Source organism: Myotis brandtii, unplaced genomic scaffold (genome assembly GCF_000412655.1).
Source record: "Myotis brandtii unplaced genomic scaffold, ASM41265v1 scaffold285, whole genome shotgun sequence".
In the NCBI taxonomy this organism is placed as follows: domain Eukaryota; kingdom Metazoa; phylum Chordata; class Mammalia; order Chiroptera; family Vespertilionidae; genus Myotis; species Myotis brandtii.
Window position 1 is genome coordinate 1,132,341 of NW_005360891.1, and position 20,328 is coordinate 1,152,668.

Below are 20,328 nucleotides of genomic sequence, written 5' to 3' on the forward strand. Positions count from 1 at the left end.
GTGCAGGCTGGCCATGCCCCCTAGCGGGGACCCTCACCCCATGGGGGCATGGCCAGCCTGGGTGAGGGGCTGAGTGCTGTTTTCAGACTGACCATACACCCTTCAGGGTGGGGGTCCCCGCTGGGATGCCTGGCCAGCCTGGGTGAGGGGATGATGGCTTTTGCAGGCTGGCCACGCCCCCCAGCAGGGACTCTTACTCCATGGGGGTATGGCCAGCCTGGGTAAGGGGCTGAGGGCCGTTTTCAGGCTAGCCACAGCCCCTTCAGGGTGGGGGTCCCACTGGGGTGCCTGGCCAACCTGTGTGAGGGGCTGAGGGCTGTTTGCAGGTTGGCCACAGCCGTGGGCTGGAAGTAGGTATCTGGGATTTATTTATCTTCTATAATTGAAACTTTGTAGCCTTGAGCGGAGCTCAGAGCCGGCCAGGGCAGGCAGGAAGCTTGGCTTCCTCCATCGCCAGGGGCATCCTAAGCCTCCTGCTCGCTCAAGCTCCGTGGCCGCCACCATCTTTGTGATGAAGGGATGGTTAATTTGCATATTACTCTTTTATTAGATAGGATCATACAAATCTGATGTTCCTTCTGGATAGTCTATTTTCTTCACATGCCTTGGTCTCATTAATATTTCTAGAGTTCCATTTTGATCCTTAAATATCATTGTTTTCTATTACCTACTAAAGAAAGGCAATACTTCATTTCCTCCCTTAATTTTACATTTCAATATTGCTTCCCAAATATAAGAACAAACCCAGTTGTTTATCCATTAAATATTCATTGAATACCTACTAAATGCTAACTATATTTGCTAGGTGTCAGTACTACAAACTTGCATAAGATCTAGTCCTAAAAACCTTCAGACTTAATTACGAATAAGAACATGCGAACAAATAATTGCAAAATTACAGTGTAAACACTGTAAGTATTGTTTATTTAAGTCAGAACTTCTCAGATAATTGTGGATTATAGGCATCTTGAAGATGACTAGGCCTGGCTGGGTAGCAAAGTTAGTTAGAGCGTCATCCCAATACACAAAGATTACAGGATCAATCTCGGGTCAGGGCACATACAAGAATCAGCCAATGAATGCATAAATAAATAAGTGGAATGTCTATAAATCAATTAACAGGGGTTGTTTTTTGGTTTTGAAATTATAAAATATACATGTTTTAAAAGGGGAAACTACCTGTACTAATGGTGTTTGTAAATTTAGGGGTGCTCAAAGATCTCAGGACATAGTCTCTGAGAAAGTCAAAGGCACATGTTAACCTCACCAGACTGCAGAGGCCCATTTGCCTGTGAGCATTAAAACCCAATCAAATGCAAACAGGAGTTCTCAGCCAAGAAAGTAAACATTTATTTTTAAGGAAATAGTGCCATGACCAGAGTCATAGGTGAGCTTTTGCTCAAAGGCGTGGCTCCCATGGCCTCCTGGGAATGAGTTAGGTTTGTGGGCTCTACTGATTGGTTGGGGCCAGGGTAGGATCTTTGTGTCAGGTCCTGATTCATTGTTCTGTCTGGTTCATGAGGGGTGTGGTTCCTAGGGTCATTCTGTTTTCATTGGCCTGGGGCTGAAACACAACTGTAATCAACAGACCTGAGGCTTTGTTTATAAGACAGTTGGATGCTAACCAGAATCCAGTGTCCTAAGGGTTTACTGATTAAGGAGAGAGTGGACTGCATGGACAGAAAGGAGAAAGGGTCCTGTTAAAGAAACAGTTTCTATGTGGTTACATTACCATAATGAACGCATTTTTCTCTCCTCCCATACTGAGAGCACTCCTGATATCTGCCTCTAATAAGTTTGTTAAATCCTGGGAAATTTCAGGTAGTCTAGAAAACATCGTTTTATTCCATGCAATAGTTGGAGGGTCTGAATACCCCAAAGCACAAAACTAGTCAGAAAATAGTAAACACCCAGAAATGTACCATTTAACTCTAGCTTATAAGTAACAAAAGATTCAATTCAGTGCAATAGTTACTTTACTGCTCCCCATCCTTAAGCAATATGCTTAAGTGATAACGCATTAGGTCTTAATGAGTTTATTTTTATAATCACTAAAAATGGTTTCCTCCCTTGGGCTAATTAGATAATTATCTGAGAAAAATAGTGATTTTAAAATTAATTATATTTTTCTTAAACTACTTATTTTGTTCTAACTAGTTTATACAAATCATCACATAAAATACTAATTACAGAAACACCTCCTGTCCAAATTAAATCATTTGTCATTTCTAATTTCACTTGCCACTAACTAAAAATTTACATACAAATAAGTATAATTGAGCTTTATAAATGCATTTCATTCATTAACCCTATGAGGACATTACAATTGTATTATAGTTTCCTCATTTCTTTTAATCAAAATTTATTTCATGATCATCTCATTGACTTTTCACCTCTTTATGCTATTAAGTTAGAGATGGTTTTAGTCTAACTTTCTGAATTCTGGAAACATAGTCAAGCCAGTGTTATAGAACAGAAAGACTTTATGCACCCGGCGCTGGCAGAGGCAAGCACTAGAAACAAGAATTGCAGAGGAAAAATATTGGCGATTTTATTATTATTATTATTATTATTATTATTATTATTTTCTATACTACAATGGTGCTGACATAAGCTACCAAAAACTTTTTTTCTCCCTTAAAGATATGTTATAGATTTTTAGAATTAGAGGCAGGGAGGAGAGAGAGAAAGAAGCAGAAAAAGCTAGGTCTCTGAGGGAGAGGGAAAGAGAGAGAGGGGAAGAGTGAGAGGAAGAGAGAGAGAAAGAAAGAGAAAGATCTTTTCTAGAACTAGGATTTAAAACTAAGTATAATAAAAGTCATAAGGACCCTCGGCTTCACCAAAATGCACACAGAGGTTGTGTTCTTAATAATTCTGAATTTGCCCTCTATTACTAAACAGAAGGAAAATGCAACTTCCTACATTAGTTAAGGTTCTATGACTGTTTACAGTCCCTTATATCCTGCCTCCCTTTATCAGCTTTATTTCTTGCCACCTTTCCCCAAATTCTACATGTGTTTGTGGGAAAAACACTTCTCTTGTCCATAAAAGAAGGAAAAATCACTCAAAACTCTACACCATTTTGTTTGTAAATACATCACATGTACCTTCTCCCTTATTTTCATAAATTTGTGAAATACATCATTTTTAGTGCTCACTTAGGTTATTTCCTATGAAATTTTTATTGAAATAAAGGACAACCTTCATTTATTGTGATTATTCCACTACTCTGTAATCATGTTTTAAACTAACCCTGTCTGTGGTTCCAAAAAGGGTTCCTTTGCAGTGGTTCTCAACCTTCCTAATGCCGTGACCCTTTAATACAGTTCCTCATGTTGTGGTGACCCCCAAGTTCATTGTTACAAATTGAACATAATTAAAGCATAGTGATTAATCACAAAAATTATATGTAGTTATATATGTGTTTTCCGATGGTCTTAGGCGGCCCCTGTGAAAGGGCCGTTTGACCTCCAAAAGGGTCGCGATCCACAGGTTGAGAACTGCTGCTAGAGCATGGTTAAATTGCTAATCTATCTTAACACTCCCAGCATCTAACATGATGCAGAGTATACAATAGATGCTCAGTAAATGCTTATTTAATGAATGGATGGAACCTGCATGTCAGATTCCATTGAACATTTTGTCATTTAATTTAACATTATTTTGTAGGCTAGAATTTCTTAAGTAGTATCTATTACTGAATATCCAATTAGTTATGCATGGTAGTGCTAAGTTAAATGTCAGAGAAGATAAACAGAGGTAAAGTGAGTAAGAAAGTGTTGAGGATCAAGGTAAGTATGAGCAAAGCCTGCCCATGTTCCTAAATCACTGCTCCCAGTTCAGATTATTAAGTGTCAGAATTGTTCCTTCTAAAAAAGTACCCACAAACAGTCAAGTTACATGTTACAAAATATGTATTTGTTTAGTAGATGGACTAAGTAATTCCAAGGTACTTTTACCAGAAATAAGTCTGCATGCTTACTATTTGCAGTTTTCTTCATTCTCAAATTAGACTAGCTCTTATTGAATTCACACATTATCAGAGACTTATGATGCTCCAACCAACTGAGCCACACTGGCCAGGGTGGCATTGTGTGCATATTAACACACGTCTTTCTCATAACATCCCTCAGGTAGAGAGTACTTTGATCCCCATTTTTCAAGTGAGGAAACTGAAACACAGTAATGTTAGGTAAGTTGTTCCAGGTCACAGAGTTGGCACATACTAACCCACCTCCTACCTGTCACACACTAGACCAGCCGTGGGCAAACTACGGCTCACGGGCCGGATCCGGCCCGTTTGAAATGAATAAAACTAAAAAAAAAAAGACCGTACCCTTTTATTTAATGATGTTTACTTTGAATTTATATTAGTTCACACAAACACTCCATCCATGCTTTTGTTCCAGCCCTCCGGTCCAGTTTAAGAACCCATTGTGGCCCTCGAGTCAAAAAGTTTGCCCACCCCTGCTCTAGATTGATTGCCTTGTAAACAGAATTGGAAAGAATAATATTTAGTTATAAATGTTAGAAATATGAACTGCGGTTTTAATACTTCAGTCCGGGTAATTGACCACAGTAATTCAACAGCAGACATAACTGCAATTTTTGATATGGATTTATTTGTTCCTGCATTTGTTTATGTCTGTTTGGGGCTACAATTACAGATTAATTGATCCAAATCTCATTTAAAAATTCAATCAAAGAGCATGTTTGATTGCAAAGGGCATAATTTTACAAAATCTACACTCATGAAGCTGAAAATGACTATTTTGATTCCCTTGGGTAAGCATGGGAAAATACTGTGCAACATTTTTACAAAAATTATGTTTTGTTGTTCATTTTCACAAATAATAACCTATTGGTTTTATCACTTATAAAGAAGTAAAAACTAACTCTTAAAGAAGACACTTTAAAATTATTATTTAATACTCAGAAGTTTATATTTGTAAGTAAAAAAGTGTCTATAAAATATGAACTACATGAGTTTCAAATGTTCCTGTTTTATTTTCTTTAGTACACATAAAAAATGGTTGCAAAAAAATGAGAGGTCATTAACATAGACTTCTCCTGCTTATCTGTTTACCTCATCACCTTACTTCCCTGAAATAATCTTATTCAACAGATTAGCTGGTTCAACGCAATTATTTTTAGAAAAATAGAAGGGTGTATGTTTTGTTCTCCCTAAATCTCCGCTAGTACTAATTTATCCAATAGACAAGTGATTTTATTACTTACAAAAATAATTTATGTTCATTATAAAAATTTTGGAAATGCGAGAAAATATAAGGAAGGACATACAAATCACTAAAAATCGCATAATCAAAATAACCACTGCTAATATTTGGCATATTTTCTTTTTGTCATTTTTCTCTGTGATTATGTAGTTATAAGAATTTTAACTTACAAAATTGTTATTACATAGTTTATAAGAATTTGTATCACTTTTCAAAATATATATATATATTTACTGTTTCAGGGTGGAAGGTAGAGGGAAAGAGAGATAATCAATAATGAGAGATATTCATTGATTGGCTGCCTCCTGTATACCCCCTACCAGGGATTGAGCCTGCAACCGGGGCATGTGCCCTCACCAGGAATGAACTGTGACCTGGTTCATAGGTCGATGCTCAACCACCAAGCACACTGGCTAGGCCTGTATCTTTTTTTTTTCCCTAAGTTAAAATTATTTCATAAATATTTTACTATGTATCTATTATGTAATAACATTGATTAAAAACAAGATCCTCAATATCTATGGCATCACTGTCATCATTTTACTTATTCTCCTCCCAAAGGAGGATATTGACACTTCTAGTTATTAATAGCTTTCTGTGTATATGACAATGAACGGAGAACTTGACAGTAAGAAAAAGAAATGAGCATGTACAGAATCTGGGGAAGGGTAATACATGTACTGTTCAGGACTCCCAGAAACCAAAGGAAGGTAACAACACATACATGCTTATATCGTAACATACTGTATTTTTTGTATCCAATAATTCCTGAAAAGGGCTCTATGAAATCAGAAGAATGTAATGTGTAAGAGCCAATAATAAGAATTAAATGAGATATAAAACAATTGTGAGGCAGTTCTTGTCTCTTCTTGGATCTCAAATTATAGTTGGGGAAGTAAAGCTTTAACCCTTAAAAATTTAAAAGTAGGACACAATTTAATGGTAACATCTTTCCAACATTCATAAATTCAAGATTATAAAAAAATCAAGAAATACGGAACATGATATATGTTTATTGAGACATCAGGCACTGGACTTACATTCCACAGATTCTCCTAATTTCTTTCAGGGCTACCTCAAATGCATTTCCAAATGAATGATTTGTCCCTCTTCTTTACTGCCTTACTTTCTAATCTAATCATAACCGTATCAAGTTACTGCTGTTATGCTATTTCCTACCTTTAAATGTCACCTAATTAGGCATTACTTTTAGCTATTCTGAGCATTTACTGTATTGTTAGGTAGAGGAAATAGCTTCCATTTGCAGAGATAGAAATTTGTATTTATTAAGAACTAATTAAAATAAGAATTCACTTTCATTTTTTATATTATTCATTCATCCCTACAACCAATGCTTACTGAGTGCATCCTTAAGATGCTGCGCTCTGAGCTACCCATACAGAGCTCCCATTCAGAGAGTGGAGATCAGTATTGGACAACTATTTACACAGCATTTATTCATTATTACTTTATATAAAGTGCCACAAAGGAAATGTAGAAGTTGGTTCCCTGAGAGGATCTATCAGAAGGAAATAATGTGGTCAAGGAGTGAAGTAATATATGAGATATTGTCATAATTTAGGATTTTATGTATTTTTTTGAAATATATATATATTCGAGGCCCAGTGAACGAAATTCATGCACGGTAGGGTCCCTAGGCCTGGCCGGCAATCAGGGCCGATCTATGGGCTGATCGGCAGGGTGATTGGGGGGCCCCTGCTGGCACCTGCCTTGGCCAGCCTGGCGTCACCCTTTTGGAGGCCTTACCCCCCACCCCCACCACTGCCGCCAGTCGCCTCCCTCTGCAGGGCAACTGGCAGGGCTATAGGGTGGCTCCTAATGGCACCTACCTTGGCTGGCCTGGTGCCTGCGGGCTGGGGGCAGCTTCTGCATTGAGCACCTGCCCCTTGGTGGTCAGTGCATGTCATAGTGACCGGTCGTTCCACCGGTCATTCCACCGTTCAGTCGATTTGCATATTGGGTTTTTATTATATAGGACTAGAGGCCCAGTAAACGAATTTGTGCACAGGTGGGGTCCGGCAGGCCCACCCCAATAAGGGCTGGTCAAGGCTGGGCTGGGGGAAGGAGGGGATGGAGGTTGGGGGGTGGCGATCAGGGCCCCAATCAGGCTGGTTGGCCACCGCAGTACGCGTCATAGTAACTGGTCATTCCAGTTGTTCCGCCGTTGTGGTCGCTTGGCTTTTATATATATAGATAATTTTGGAGTGGTGACTGCTTAAAACTGTAAATTAAAAGTAAATAATAAACATTTGCTTTATTAAAGATAAAAATATCTTAATAATATGTAATACATTCAATGTTTAACAGGCTGGTTGGCCACCGCAGTACGTGTCATAGTAACTGGTCATTCCAGTTGTTCCGCCATTGTGGTTGCTTGGCTTTTATATATATAGATAATTTTGGAGTGGTGACTGCTTAAAACTGTAAATTAAAAGTAAATAATAAACATTTGCTTTATTAAAGATAAAAATATCTTAATAATATGTAATACATTCAATGTTTAAAAAAATGTTTTGGCCAAAAGAAAATCAAACAATGATTTTCTTTAAGTCTTTAAAGAATTGTTTAAGACAATGTTTTGGCCAAAAGAAAATCAATGATTTTCTTTAAGTCTTTAAAGAATTGTTTAAGAAAATATTTTGTTTTTTTATGCTTTTATTCTTTTATGTTGAAAAGTAAACTATCAATGTAAAAATAATGGGAGTGTTTTGAATTATACGATTATCTTCCTCTCAAAAATAAACTACATGCATTGCACAATACTTTTCAGGTCTCAATAAGACACTTGTTTTTCTTCTTTCTGATTATATTTGGAAAACAAGTCTTGTAATTATATTTTAAAATTTTTATATGTAATAAATATATTAAAATATATCTCATGAATTAAAAATCCCATTCTTTATGAAGGAAGAAGGAACCAACTGATATAAATGAAATAGTAAATAATTTTTAGTAATTTTACTAAAAACATTTGCAACTACAATTTTATTTTATTTTCACAGTAAATTATTATTTTATTTTGGGGTTTCATTTTTAGGATTTTTTTTCAGTAGAAGAGATCTGGGCTGGGAGTTAAAAAAGAATTTAAGTATAATCACAGAGCTACTAAATGTTCACTGGCATAAAAATTCAAAATTTATGGGGTGTTCCAAAGACATTGCTCTTCACATATGCAGTTAAATCTTATTCACATAATATTCTTATTGCCACAATGTAAAAATGTAGTTTTAATGATCCAGATATTAAGTTTTAATAATTTAATATGCATGATTTAAGCAGTTATTATTTGAAAGTTACTTATACTATTATCATTAAATATTCTTAGCAATTGGTTTGGATTCCTGTCCTGAACCACAAACTCCCAGCAATGGAATTAAAATTGGAGACAGATACATGGTTGGTGATGTGGTATCATTTCAGTGTGATCAAGGCTATTCTCTGCAGGTAAGTTTATTTTAAAAGAATAGTTTTTATTTTTATTACCCTTTCAGGATATTTTAACAAACCAATTATTATAATCTTCAAGTTTTAAAACTATATTGATTTTGGGCTTCATTAACCTGAAGTCAAATGGCATTCAATTTTTCAGTAAAATATATGTGGGAGAGAAATTTGCTGAAATGAACTAAATTTTTTTTAATTTCAACTAATGAAAAATGAATTTTGAATCAAAATTAATTATTCACTTTTCTGTATTCACATGGGATGACACAATTGAACTCTTGGATTTAAGAATGTGAAAATAGAAATGAAGTTCTACTTAAATCATTAAATGAAATTTCCATGACAATAAATTTCCCAAAGTAGTGAAAATCAACCACAAATATATTTTCCTAAAGAAGTGGATTTGCAATGTATATTCAGATTTTTTTTTGTCTTTATATTGATCCTCTGTTACAGGTTTTTTGAAGGATCTCAAAATGATGGTCTCATAAAAATCTCCCTAAAGAATAGACTTATTAAGAAATTGAAAAGAAAATAAGCACAAACGATTTCACATATTAAGTAAATAAATTCCTTAGAGGAAGCTAAATTAAAAATTAATAATTTATAGTCTTTATGGTTGTATCACAAATGATTAGTCTCAGAAGTGCAATCAGGTGTATCTGGATGTTATATATCAATTTAAAATTCAATATACCTCAACACCTGTTCTAATATTTTTATGAAAGAATTTTATCATTATTTAACCTCATCTTGAATATTACAGCAATTTATTATAAACTATTATATATGGCCATTTCACTTGTGTAATCATTGTAGTAGAATGTTTTGATAAAAAATATAAAATTCAATTCTAATGTGATATGGAATCTTAATTTTCCTATCTGGACCTTTGTTTTTAAATTTTATCAAAAGTATATATAATTGCCATTCTTATTCCAAATAATATAATAAGACTTACGGTAAAAGTTAAAATCTATAAAAGTGACAATATGCATTTAACCTTGTTTTCATAATAGTCTTTCACTATGCTCTGTTCAATTTAACTTTTAAAAGCTGCACTGAATCCGGCCTCAGTGGCTCAGTGGTTGAATGTCAACCTATAAACCAGGAGGTCACAGTTCAGTTCCTGTCAGGGCATATGCCTGGGTTGCTGGCTCGATCCCCAATGCGGGGAGTGCAGAAGTCAGCCGATCAATGATTCTCTTTCATCACTGATGTTTCTATCTCTCTCTCCCTCACCCTCCCTCTCTGAAATGAATTTAAAAAATAAAATAAAATAAAAATAAAAAGCTGTACTGAACTGCATTATCCTATTTACACAGGGTCATTCTCACATAACATGTATGCCTGGACCTGTAAGAAGATGGAATTACCCAATTCCCATTTGTTTGGGTAAGTTAAAGAAATATAGAACATTTATAAGGTTTATCAAATTTTAAAGTTACACTCTTTATATGATATTATTCAAATAATAGCTAGCCTTTTGTCAGGTTTTATGTAAAAAATACTTTGAGATAAATGTTTCATATCTTTTTTATTTTAAATTTTTACAGTTTTTTTTACCCCAATTCAATATCAATGATTGTATTTAAACTTTAGAAAATTGAGAAAAGACATTCGGTTTTCTGATTCCCCAAGAGAGTTTTTTCAGTATAACATGATAGAAGTACCCAGGGATCAGGAAATAGTAAATATCCTATTACTTACAACTGAGCCAATGTAGATAAGGAATCTGGAGTCTATCAAAGGGAACATGACACTCCAGGGGATGTCTTCAGTGGTGACAGGCAATGGAGATATGGAATATATGCCAAAAGAGCACTAGGGGCTTTGAAAATATGGGCACAAACTTTTGCCCTAAATGCTGCTTCCAAATATTTCTATCTCACCCTTTATTATTATTTTTTTCTTTTCCTCATTTCTGTTATCTGTATGCAACCATTAGTATACTGGGTTCTACAGAGTATGAAAAGTATGTGGGGCCCTACCTGGTTTTGCTCAGTGGATAGAGCATTGGCCTGCAGACTGAAAGGCCCCAGGTTCGATTCTGGTCAAGGGCACATGCTTGGGTTGTGGTCTCAATCCCTAGTAGGGGGCATGCAAGAGGCAACCGATCAATGATCTATCATTATTGATGTTTCTATCTCTCTCTCTCCCTCTCCTTGCCTCTCTGAAATCAATAAAAACATATTTAAAATAAAAAAGTATGTGGGGTAGGATCTCTATCATTAAAATATCCATTTACCATTTAGAGTGGTAGAAATAAGAGAAATGAAATACGAGTAATTTAGATTTAAATTATACCATTGATTACAAAATGCAATTTCAGAAATGAGACTGGTATTGACTGAACTGGTGTTGGCTGGGAAATTAGCCCATATTATTTACACAGTTTTGGATGGTATGTGTTATTAAGATAAATGAATAAAGAAAAAAGCCCTTTCTGAATGCAAGAAGGGCAAAATCAAAAGAATTGGTGTGATTTTTATACCTACTTATATAAAACTAGAGGTCTGATGCATGGATTCATGCACCAGTGGGGTCCCTTGACCTGGCCTGCTCCCTCTCCCAATCTGGGACCCCTCGGGGGATGTCAGACTGCCGGTTTCGGCCCAATCCCCACAGGGTAGGCCAAGGGACCCCACCAGTGCATGAATATGTGCACTGGGCCTCTAGTATACGTATAAGATCTTTAGTTAATCTCTTCCCGCCCTCTTCCCTCCCCGCTTCCCTCTGAGAGTCATTAGTCTGTTCCATGTTTCCATGCCTGTGCATTGAGTGTCTTCCCCTGGTGGTCAGTGCGCATCATAGTTAATGGTGGAACCTTGGAATGGTCGAATGGTCGCTTAGGCTTTTATATATATAGATATACATAATGCTTATTTTAAAAATGTATGTATACAGATAATACCAATTATGTGTGTGCTATGTGTGGGGTGTGTATTTATGTGTGTATCCAATTGTGTATAAAAATATGGGGTATAATAAAGTATAAAAAAAACAAAATAAATATTATGTATATTCTACTGATATGAGAGCAGAGAGCGAAGATATTTTGTGCATCACTATATTGCCAATGCCTAGAAAAGTTATCATCTTAAATATCCAATGAATATTGTTTAATGAACAAATTAATATAAAGGTTGGGGATTCTACACTATGTGTATATTTTTATAATGTTTTTCTTCTTGGCATTAACTTAGAAAAATTTCCCATGCCATAACATATTTTTAAAAATCAGATTTTTAAAATGGCTTCATGGCATATAGTATAAGTCCTTTTCACATGCCTTCATGCACACTTCTAATTGTTTACTTAAGATTTTACCTAAGTAGACTAATATGTCATTGTATGTAATGCTTAAAAGCTTTGATAAATATTGCCAAATTACTTTTAGAGAATTGTAACATGTTAAATACCACCCAACATTATGTGACAATTTCCATTTTATTATATTAGCAGAACCAATTATTACTCTTAATGAATGGTTAATTTTTAGGTAAAGTATTGCATTTTGATTAACTATGCATTCCCTACTATATATTATTAATGAGAGAAGTATTCGATGGAAATGATATTTTAATAAAACTTGGCAAGAAAATTTAAATTTTATTACATAGGGGTACATTGGTATGAAACTACAAGGAATACGTAACAGATTTTGATGTCCAACATATCTAATTCAAATCTCAGCTAGGGTGCAGTAGGTATGTCTGGCAAGTGTTTTATTCTTTGCACTACTGTTTGCTCACCTGTTAAATGGAATAATATGTCTATCGCCCAGGCCTATTGTAAGAATTAAAGGATATAATCTGTTTAATATGTTTATCACTGCACCTGGGACACACAAGACATTCAGGATAGTAGTTATTATAGTGAAAAATAGATATCTATATGATCCTAATTTCATTATATAGGTACACGTATAAACACACATGCATGCATACATATATTTCTGTAGAGAAAAAGAAATATAAAAAAGTTATATGTGAGTAATGGAATTAGAAAGCATTTTTATTTCTTTTCTACTCATCTTATTTTTGAACAACAAGTTTATATGATACTTGATTCACAAAGTATTTGAATTGCCATCTTGGCTATCTAAGGAGGAACTGAAGGCAATGGGGCTGATTCAGAGAGTATCTGAAAACTCTAGTTACCCAGTAACAAGGTTACAGTGTCATGAACTGTAAATTAAACAATCTGCCAGGTATTTTATGGAAGAAAGGAAAAGTCACTTGAGATTTTTAGGTAACAGAGACAAATTAGAAGGAAGAATCAAAGATGATTTTATCTTGGAGGGCTATGCTATGGTTATATCCCTATCAAAAAGTCTAATGGGGCACAAAAGTCCAGTACAAAGCCACTGAAGGATGGGAAGGTATACAGGTACATCTTTAGCTCTCAATGATAATCACATTTAAACAAAAGCTTTGTATGCAGATTGACTGCAAGGTGATATATATATACCCACCTAGTAAAATCAGCTTGATACATAATTTATTCAAATCATATAAAGAGAGCAGCCAAACTTGTTATTGCTAACCTACAGAACATGGATAGACTTTCTACTTAGCTTTCCTTTCTGATATATATCCTGAAGTTTGAGTATCTATCTGTTACTATTCTTAACATGAAATAATTAACAAATGAGATTTTTAGTCCTTTTATAATGAAATGATAAAAATATTCAGTTAGAAGGATTAGCTTCCAAAATGCAATTGCTCTTTCAATGCATGTTAAATAGTTCTATTTAATCATTCAAAAATTAGAACTTGGGTAATTATCTGTTCCTATAAATGTTACTTAGCTTATCAATAGTAAATCAGTATAACAGATTCTAAAACAAGCTCATTGATAAATTATGCCTACATTCTCAAAATTGGCTGCATCATTTTATGCTTTATCCTTCCCTATTCTCTGTTTAAATTATTTTAGGATAAAGACCATATCCCATATGTGATATGTAAATTCCTCACACATTACCATTAGAAACCAATATTTTTCTTAAAATTCTTTATTTAGCCTTCTTACAAAAAGAGTAAAAGGAGGCAAGATTTTGAAAACAGTTCCTTCTTGATCGTGGTACTTAGAACTGATATTGTTGGCTTGATTTCATTCTAAATTATGTCATCTTTGGAGTGAATCAAAACACTACTAGAATACTTAAGGATGAGAAGTCAACCGCCCGCTGTGGAAAAGGACATGTGCTTCTTGTTTGATTGTATTCACAGCACATGAGCTACTCCTTGCTGTGCTATAATTGTTTTTACTTGCAGTTATTGCGGAGAAAGAAAGTACCTTGTCTTTTTATGCTATTTTAGAAAATGCATTGTCTGTTGATTATATTTCATTACTAGTGTGTGGTGAATGAGAGTTGGCAATATTCAAATTTATATCAAACAGTTTTACTTCAGAGACTTGCTGAAGACTTGAAATGATTTCAATCTGTTTTTAATATAGTCAACTATTCCACTGCTCTGCTTACCTGGGCCCTCAATTATCTTGCAGCTCAGTGCGGTGGTGCTATGTCAGATTTCAGTGGTGTGATTCTCAGCCCGGGGTTTCCTGGAAACTACCCCAGCAGTTTAGATTGCACGTGGACAGTAAAGCTGCCTGTAGGTTTTGGTATGTATATTAAAAACAGGTGAAAATGTTTTCAATATTATTAGAAGCAGCCTTTAAAAATATCAAATGTCTAACATAAAGTATTCATAAACTGTAGTTTAATTTGGGTTACATACAGTTATGTAAATTGAGGAGTGCAATTTGGATAATTGTTGATAAGCCAAATATATTTCAACTGGAATACTTGGATAATTGAAAGAATATGGGGTATTTTTTAATTTGATAGATGGATAGATAGATAAGTAGATAACTTCATGATATTTTCTATTTGATATGCATGGATGTAGCCTGAGTTAAATGTGCGTGGCAGTGATAAATTCAACCTAATTTTCTTGTATGATTGTTTTTGTAATTCTTCACTTTGTACCCAAGTAGTACATAGACAAATTATTTTCTAGTAATCTATTCAATTAATTTAATATTCATTGTAAATAAATAAAACTTTACATTTGAAAAATAGTATAAATTTTTAAATGTTTAGTTTTAAATACCCCTGTGAATATACTTTTTTAATTCTAATAATACAATTGCCAGTGTTTTGGATATATTGCATTTAATAAATTCTTTCTCACTCTTAAATCACAAATATATTTTCTTATAGGTTCTTCAAAGCCCATGAGTCTATAAATGCATAAATAGAAGTGCTAGATTGAGGATCAGCTTGTTCATTAAATTTCAGAAGACTAGGATGAGTAGACACTTCCTTAAATAGAAACTTAGTGGATTTAGAGCAATTAAGAAATTCTATACTATCTCACTTGAGGACTGAATTTAAGTACCCGATTATCCAAAACATCTATAGCCTCAGAATACAAATTCATATTTAAATGTTTTACATGAATTTGCAGAAACTCATACTTTTAATAATTCTTTACTGAGTACATATTATTCTACAGGTACTATGCTAAGTACTGGGGATAAAATGCATAGTAGAATGGACTTTGTACCTGTCTCCAAATAAGTTACAGTCACAATGAGGAGACATATTCTCTTTATTATTATTATTACATTTACTGGGTTGGAATTGGTTAATAGGGTCATATAGGTTTCACGTGTACCTTGCTATGACACATGACCTGTATATTATCTTGTGTACCCACTACCCATAGTCCAATTATCTACTGTCACCATATATTTGGCCCCTTTACCCTCTACAAAGTATAATGAAGAGTATAGGGTTGTACTTAGTGCAGATATCCAGCCTAGTCCAGTAAATGGAGAGATGTCTAGCCTGAGCAAGTGACACCTGGACTGTGGCTTTAAAGAGACAGTCCTGCTAAGAGGATCAGTCTTATGGGGAATGGGAAATAGATTCTAGATAAACAGAGTGACACATTGGAAGATACAGATGAGGAAGCTAAAGAAATGCAACAATCTGAACACTGTATTATTGGACTGAGGTTTGAGAGAACAGGAAGCTACGGAAGGATTCCTGGTGGCTTTCTAGTGGGTATTACTCTGGCTACAAGGTGTGAACACTACTTGAAATAGTCAAGTTCTATGGCCATTGATTGAAAGAGACTACTGACATGTCTGAATAATAGATGTGAACCAGTATGGTTATTCTTATATGTCTTTTACTAGTTACTTGAGAAGGCTCATCCCATGTTGCTTATGGAGCTAAATGAATTATGTTAAAAGAAATTATTAAGCAGATTTTCAATAGTGTCATTATTTCAGTTTACCTGCTGCTAATGCTTCCTTGATTTTTAAGAAGCAAGTTCATTAAAAGTTTTTATCAACACATCTAATAAAAAGAAGAAATATCTTGGTTTGAGCATCATCCCATACACTAAAGGTTGTGGGTTTGATTCCCAGTTGGGCACATACGGGAGGCAACCAATGGATGTTTCTCTCTCATATCTATGTTTATCACATCAATGTTTCTCTATCTCTTTTCTTTCCTCTCTCTAAAAAATGAATAAATATATCCTCAGGTAAGGATTAAAAAAATAAAAAGAAGACATCTCTATTTTAGAAATAAAAACATAAGAGACTTTCTGATTTGATTACATTTAAATAATCTGTTTTACTTGAGTTTGGGGTTAAATAAAATATTAGTTCTAATATATTTGAACAAGTGCTTTATAATTTTTTAAAATAAAATTGAATATAGAGCAACAATTACAGAATCATATTCTTATGCTTGTGAAACAATTATTGACAAGATAATTTATGAAAAGGGGAAAAATTTTAGAAAAAATATGCACATATGTTAAGATATCATGTCCAAATTCTAAGAAGTTTGTCAGATTGTACAGGAATGTGTTTAATATTTTAAAGCATATTTTCAGTATTCCCTATCTTTACTGTCCATGGGACTCTTTTTCTATGGAACTCTTTTATGAGTAGCAAAATACTTCACTTGAGAACTGCAATGTAATTATTGTGAGCAAAAGCTCAAGAGCTAGTGTTTTTCAGTTTTTTTAAGTTGCTGTGTAAACTTAACGTATTTGCCTAGCTTTTCTGTGCCTCAACTTCTTCATTCTCATGAGTAATTGTTAGTATTAAATAAGTTAGCATATACAAACACTTAAAACAGTGTCTAGTAAATAGAAAACATTCAATATATGTCAGATTTATTATTAACAATTAGAGAATGGTAGTTGTAAGAAAAAGATCAAATTTACTGCAATTGAATATTAATTGAATTACCAAACATACCCTATTGAGGCTTTTATTTCATTTATTCCATCCCAGAGACATTTTACTATTTCATCCTTTAGTTTTGTTTATAAAGCTATTAAGACTGTTTTGCAATGTAATAACACTTAACACCGATCCCTAGATTTTATTGAAATTATTTCATAAAATTTAGCATTATGCTCTGAAAAGCATAGTGCTAAAAGAGCACATTGATAAATTAGTGCCCCCAAAATGATATTTTAGAGAAGTTAATTTATCCCCTATGGATGAATAACTAATTTTTAGCACCATTATGGAATGTGATTACTTTATTATATATAAACTTTGCCCTCAAATTGACATTTTACAAAATATAAATTATTGAGTGGCTTTTTACCTTTAAAAGTTAGCTGATACAATTTTACTATTTTTTTAAGAAAATTTTTCCAAATTTATTTACTTTTAAAATTTATTTTTATCATTAACAGTATTACAGATGTCTCCTATTTTTCCCTCTTTGCCCTCCTCCACTGTGTCCCTGCCCCACCCCAGGCCTTCACTAGCACTGTTGTCTGTATCCAGGGGCTATGCATATATGCATATGTATTCTTCGGTTAATCTCTTCCCCTCCCCTCCCCCATTCCCTCTGAGATCTGTTGGTCTGTTCCCTGCTTTCATGTTTCTGGACTGATTTTGTTCATCAGTTTATTTTGTTCATTAGTGAGATCATATGGTATTTGTCTTTCTATGATTGGCTGATATTATTTTAAATAATATTAAAAAGCAAGAAATCCACTTTCCTGATTAGCTTGCTGTGGTGGCATTGTAGTAAAATGAAAGACATTTTCTCATGTGACAAATCAAGGGCATTTGAGAGCAGTAGTGTTACTTTGAAGTTAATTGTCCTGGGCAGACAGCAAACCCATGGCCCAGGACCAGATAGTATGCCTCTCAACCTCAGTGGAAACATATCTAAGTGCATTGAAGTGAGTGTGTGCATTTGTGTGTGTGCATTTAATTCGGTAAAAAAAAAAAAAGTAATATTGCTTGCTTTTCTTCCTTAGGTGTACATCTCCAGTTTGTAAATTTTTCTACAGAAACTATACATGATTATTTGGAAGTAAGAAGTGGAACCTCAGAGACTAGCACTGTTATTGGCCGACTTAGTGGTCCTCAAATCCCATCATCCTTATTCAGCACGACTCATGAAACCAGCCTGTACTTTCACAGTGACTATTCACAAAACAAACAAGGGTTCCACATTGTATACCAAGGTGAGTTGGATAATAAAAAGTGAAACCTTATTTAGCCCAAATCAGTTATTAGCAATCTAACTCTAAATATTTTCTATATTTTGTTTTGGAAATAAAAAGAACCTAAATCAAGCAAACTTCAATTAGAAAGATTTTTTTTAAATGCAGTTTTCAGGCAACTATATAGGGGGAATGATATCTTTCTGATACCTTAGAAAATCTTAATTCCAAAAAAAGGATTGAGTTAGTCTTAGTTCACAGTGAAATTAAGCATGTCAAGGCAAGGTAGTTAAGCAAGGCAAGCTAGATAAAGTTTTATATTTACATGATGGAGTTAGTAATAGTATCTCTCAGATAAGTTGCTTTGAACTTTATATGATAAAATGAATGCAAAATATATATGGTATATATCATTGCATTTTAGCTGTTATTATTACATTATTCCAACTCTGAAGTCTGAAATTTAAAATCAAATATTTAAAGTTAGGATATTTTACACAAATAATGTAATTCCAATGACTTGGATGTTTAATCCAAATACCTTAAAATTTTATTACATCTCTGCCCTAATTATTAAAGGATTTCGTAAGTATGTAATACATTTTTATTGTGATTTCCAAGCAGTGATCTCTGTATTGTTCCTTGATGCATCTCAAGTGCCTAGGACAATAATAGCACAATAAATACTTTCAGAATCAAAGTATATACCCAAGAGGACATTTAAATATAGTTAAAATAGACATTGTAACATCCAACTACATGGGTCTAAATAATTAAAATTTGTGTTATATTTGCAGACATAATATAAGAGCACTACATCACACATTATCCTTTACATAAAATAGGAGTCATTTCTACCCCCTCACAATACAGAATTAACTGTGCTCCCAAAGACTTTAATTATTTGAGAAACAATTAGGCAACAACTGATTTTCTTCTTTGTTGCTAAAAGATTCAACTATATTGTGGTCCTCTTCTAGCAGGTATACAGAGCCTTATGCCAGCACTTTGGTATTGAACTTAAACCTGGCTTCATGTTCTTATTCCTGCCCTCATTTTCTTTTCCCTCTCAAAATAAAGTTCTTATTTGAATGATATAAAACTGGAATTTGAACTTTATTAATTGCATTTTTAATCAATATGTCCTCGAAAAATATTTATTTTTGTGATAAAAGCATAAAATAGAGAATCTATTACTCATTGATCTAATGTTAATATTATTGACATAAGCCACAATGTATTATAATCATGAGTACATATTATTTGTAAGTTACATTGAATTTTGAAACTATCTCTTCGTTTACTGCATTGATATCATTGAGCTGATGCCAATTTTGAGAAATAGATTAATGTATACAGATTCACAGAATCAATGTTATTTTTAAATGATCTTGCAATTAGACTTGAAACACTTTCTGAATTTTGGAAAAGTGCATAGTGTACACTGTTTATAGGCTCAAAATTTATTCAACCGTCTTTATTAAGCACTTACTATGTGATGGGCAATGGACAAGGCTTTTAGCATACAATGATAAACAAAAAAAATAGGAACTTTGATCTCATGTAGAACATAGAACCAAAGGAATATGTACAAATGAACACATTGTTATACTGAAGTGCCAAAAATATTGTGTTAACTAAAGTACAAAATTTATACTAGGAGGAAACATTTTCCTAGTATTTTATATTATTACATAACTACTTTGGAGAAACTCAACAGTGGCTTATTTTTAAAGAAAAATAAAGAAAATAAAATTCAAAAGACTCAGAATGAAGCTCACATGTGTTTATTTTATTCTATGTATGTGCAATGTAACCAGGAAGCAATTGTACTCTATGTAAAGGAATCAGAATATGTTTGATTAAAACTGTGGTGGTAATAGTAGTTCACATTTTCATTAAAACTTATAATTTAGATGGATTACATAAGTGGGTGAAGAAACTGAATGCATTTTTGTAAGTTATACTAACATTTGAATGGAAAAGTATAGACATGAAAAGCAATTCTTATACTCTCATTAATATCATTTGTCATAAACCTGAATTGCTACTTGTAACCAAATACAAGGAGCAGTGCATCTATTTTTCAAGTTGCAAATAGTACCCATCTGTGGTCT

General features: G+C 33.8%; 1 protein-coding gene across 1 annotated transcript in view; it reads left to right on the top strand.

Moving 5' to 3' along the window:
- The window catches only part of CSMD3 (CUB and Sushi multiple domains 3), an 888,294-nt gene that overhangs the window by 762,796 nt on the left and 105,170 nt on the right, over positions 1 to 20,328 (top strand). Inside the window, exons 39-42 of the mRNA XM_005869050.2 lie at positions 8,584 to 8,702; positions 10,028 to 10,097; positions 14,217 to 14,333; positions 18,023 to 18,232. Of these exons, the coding sequence (XP_005869112.1) occupies positions 8,584 to 8,702; positions 10,028 to 10,097; positions 14,217 to 14,333; positions 18,023 to 18,232 (516 nt within the window). The remainder of the gene's footprint in view (positions 1 to 8,583; positions 8,703 to 10,027; positions 10,098 to 14,216; positions 14,334 to 18,022; positions 18,233 to 20,328) is intronic.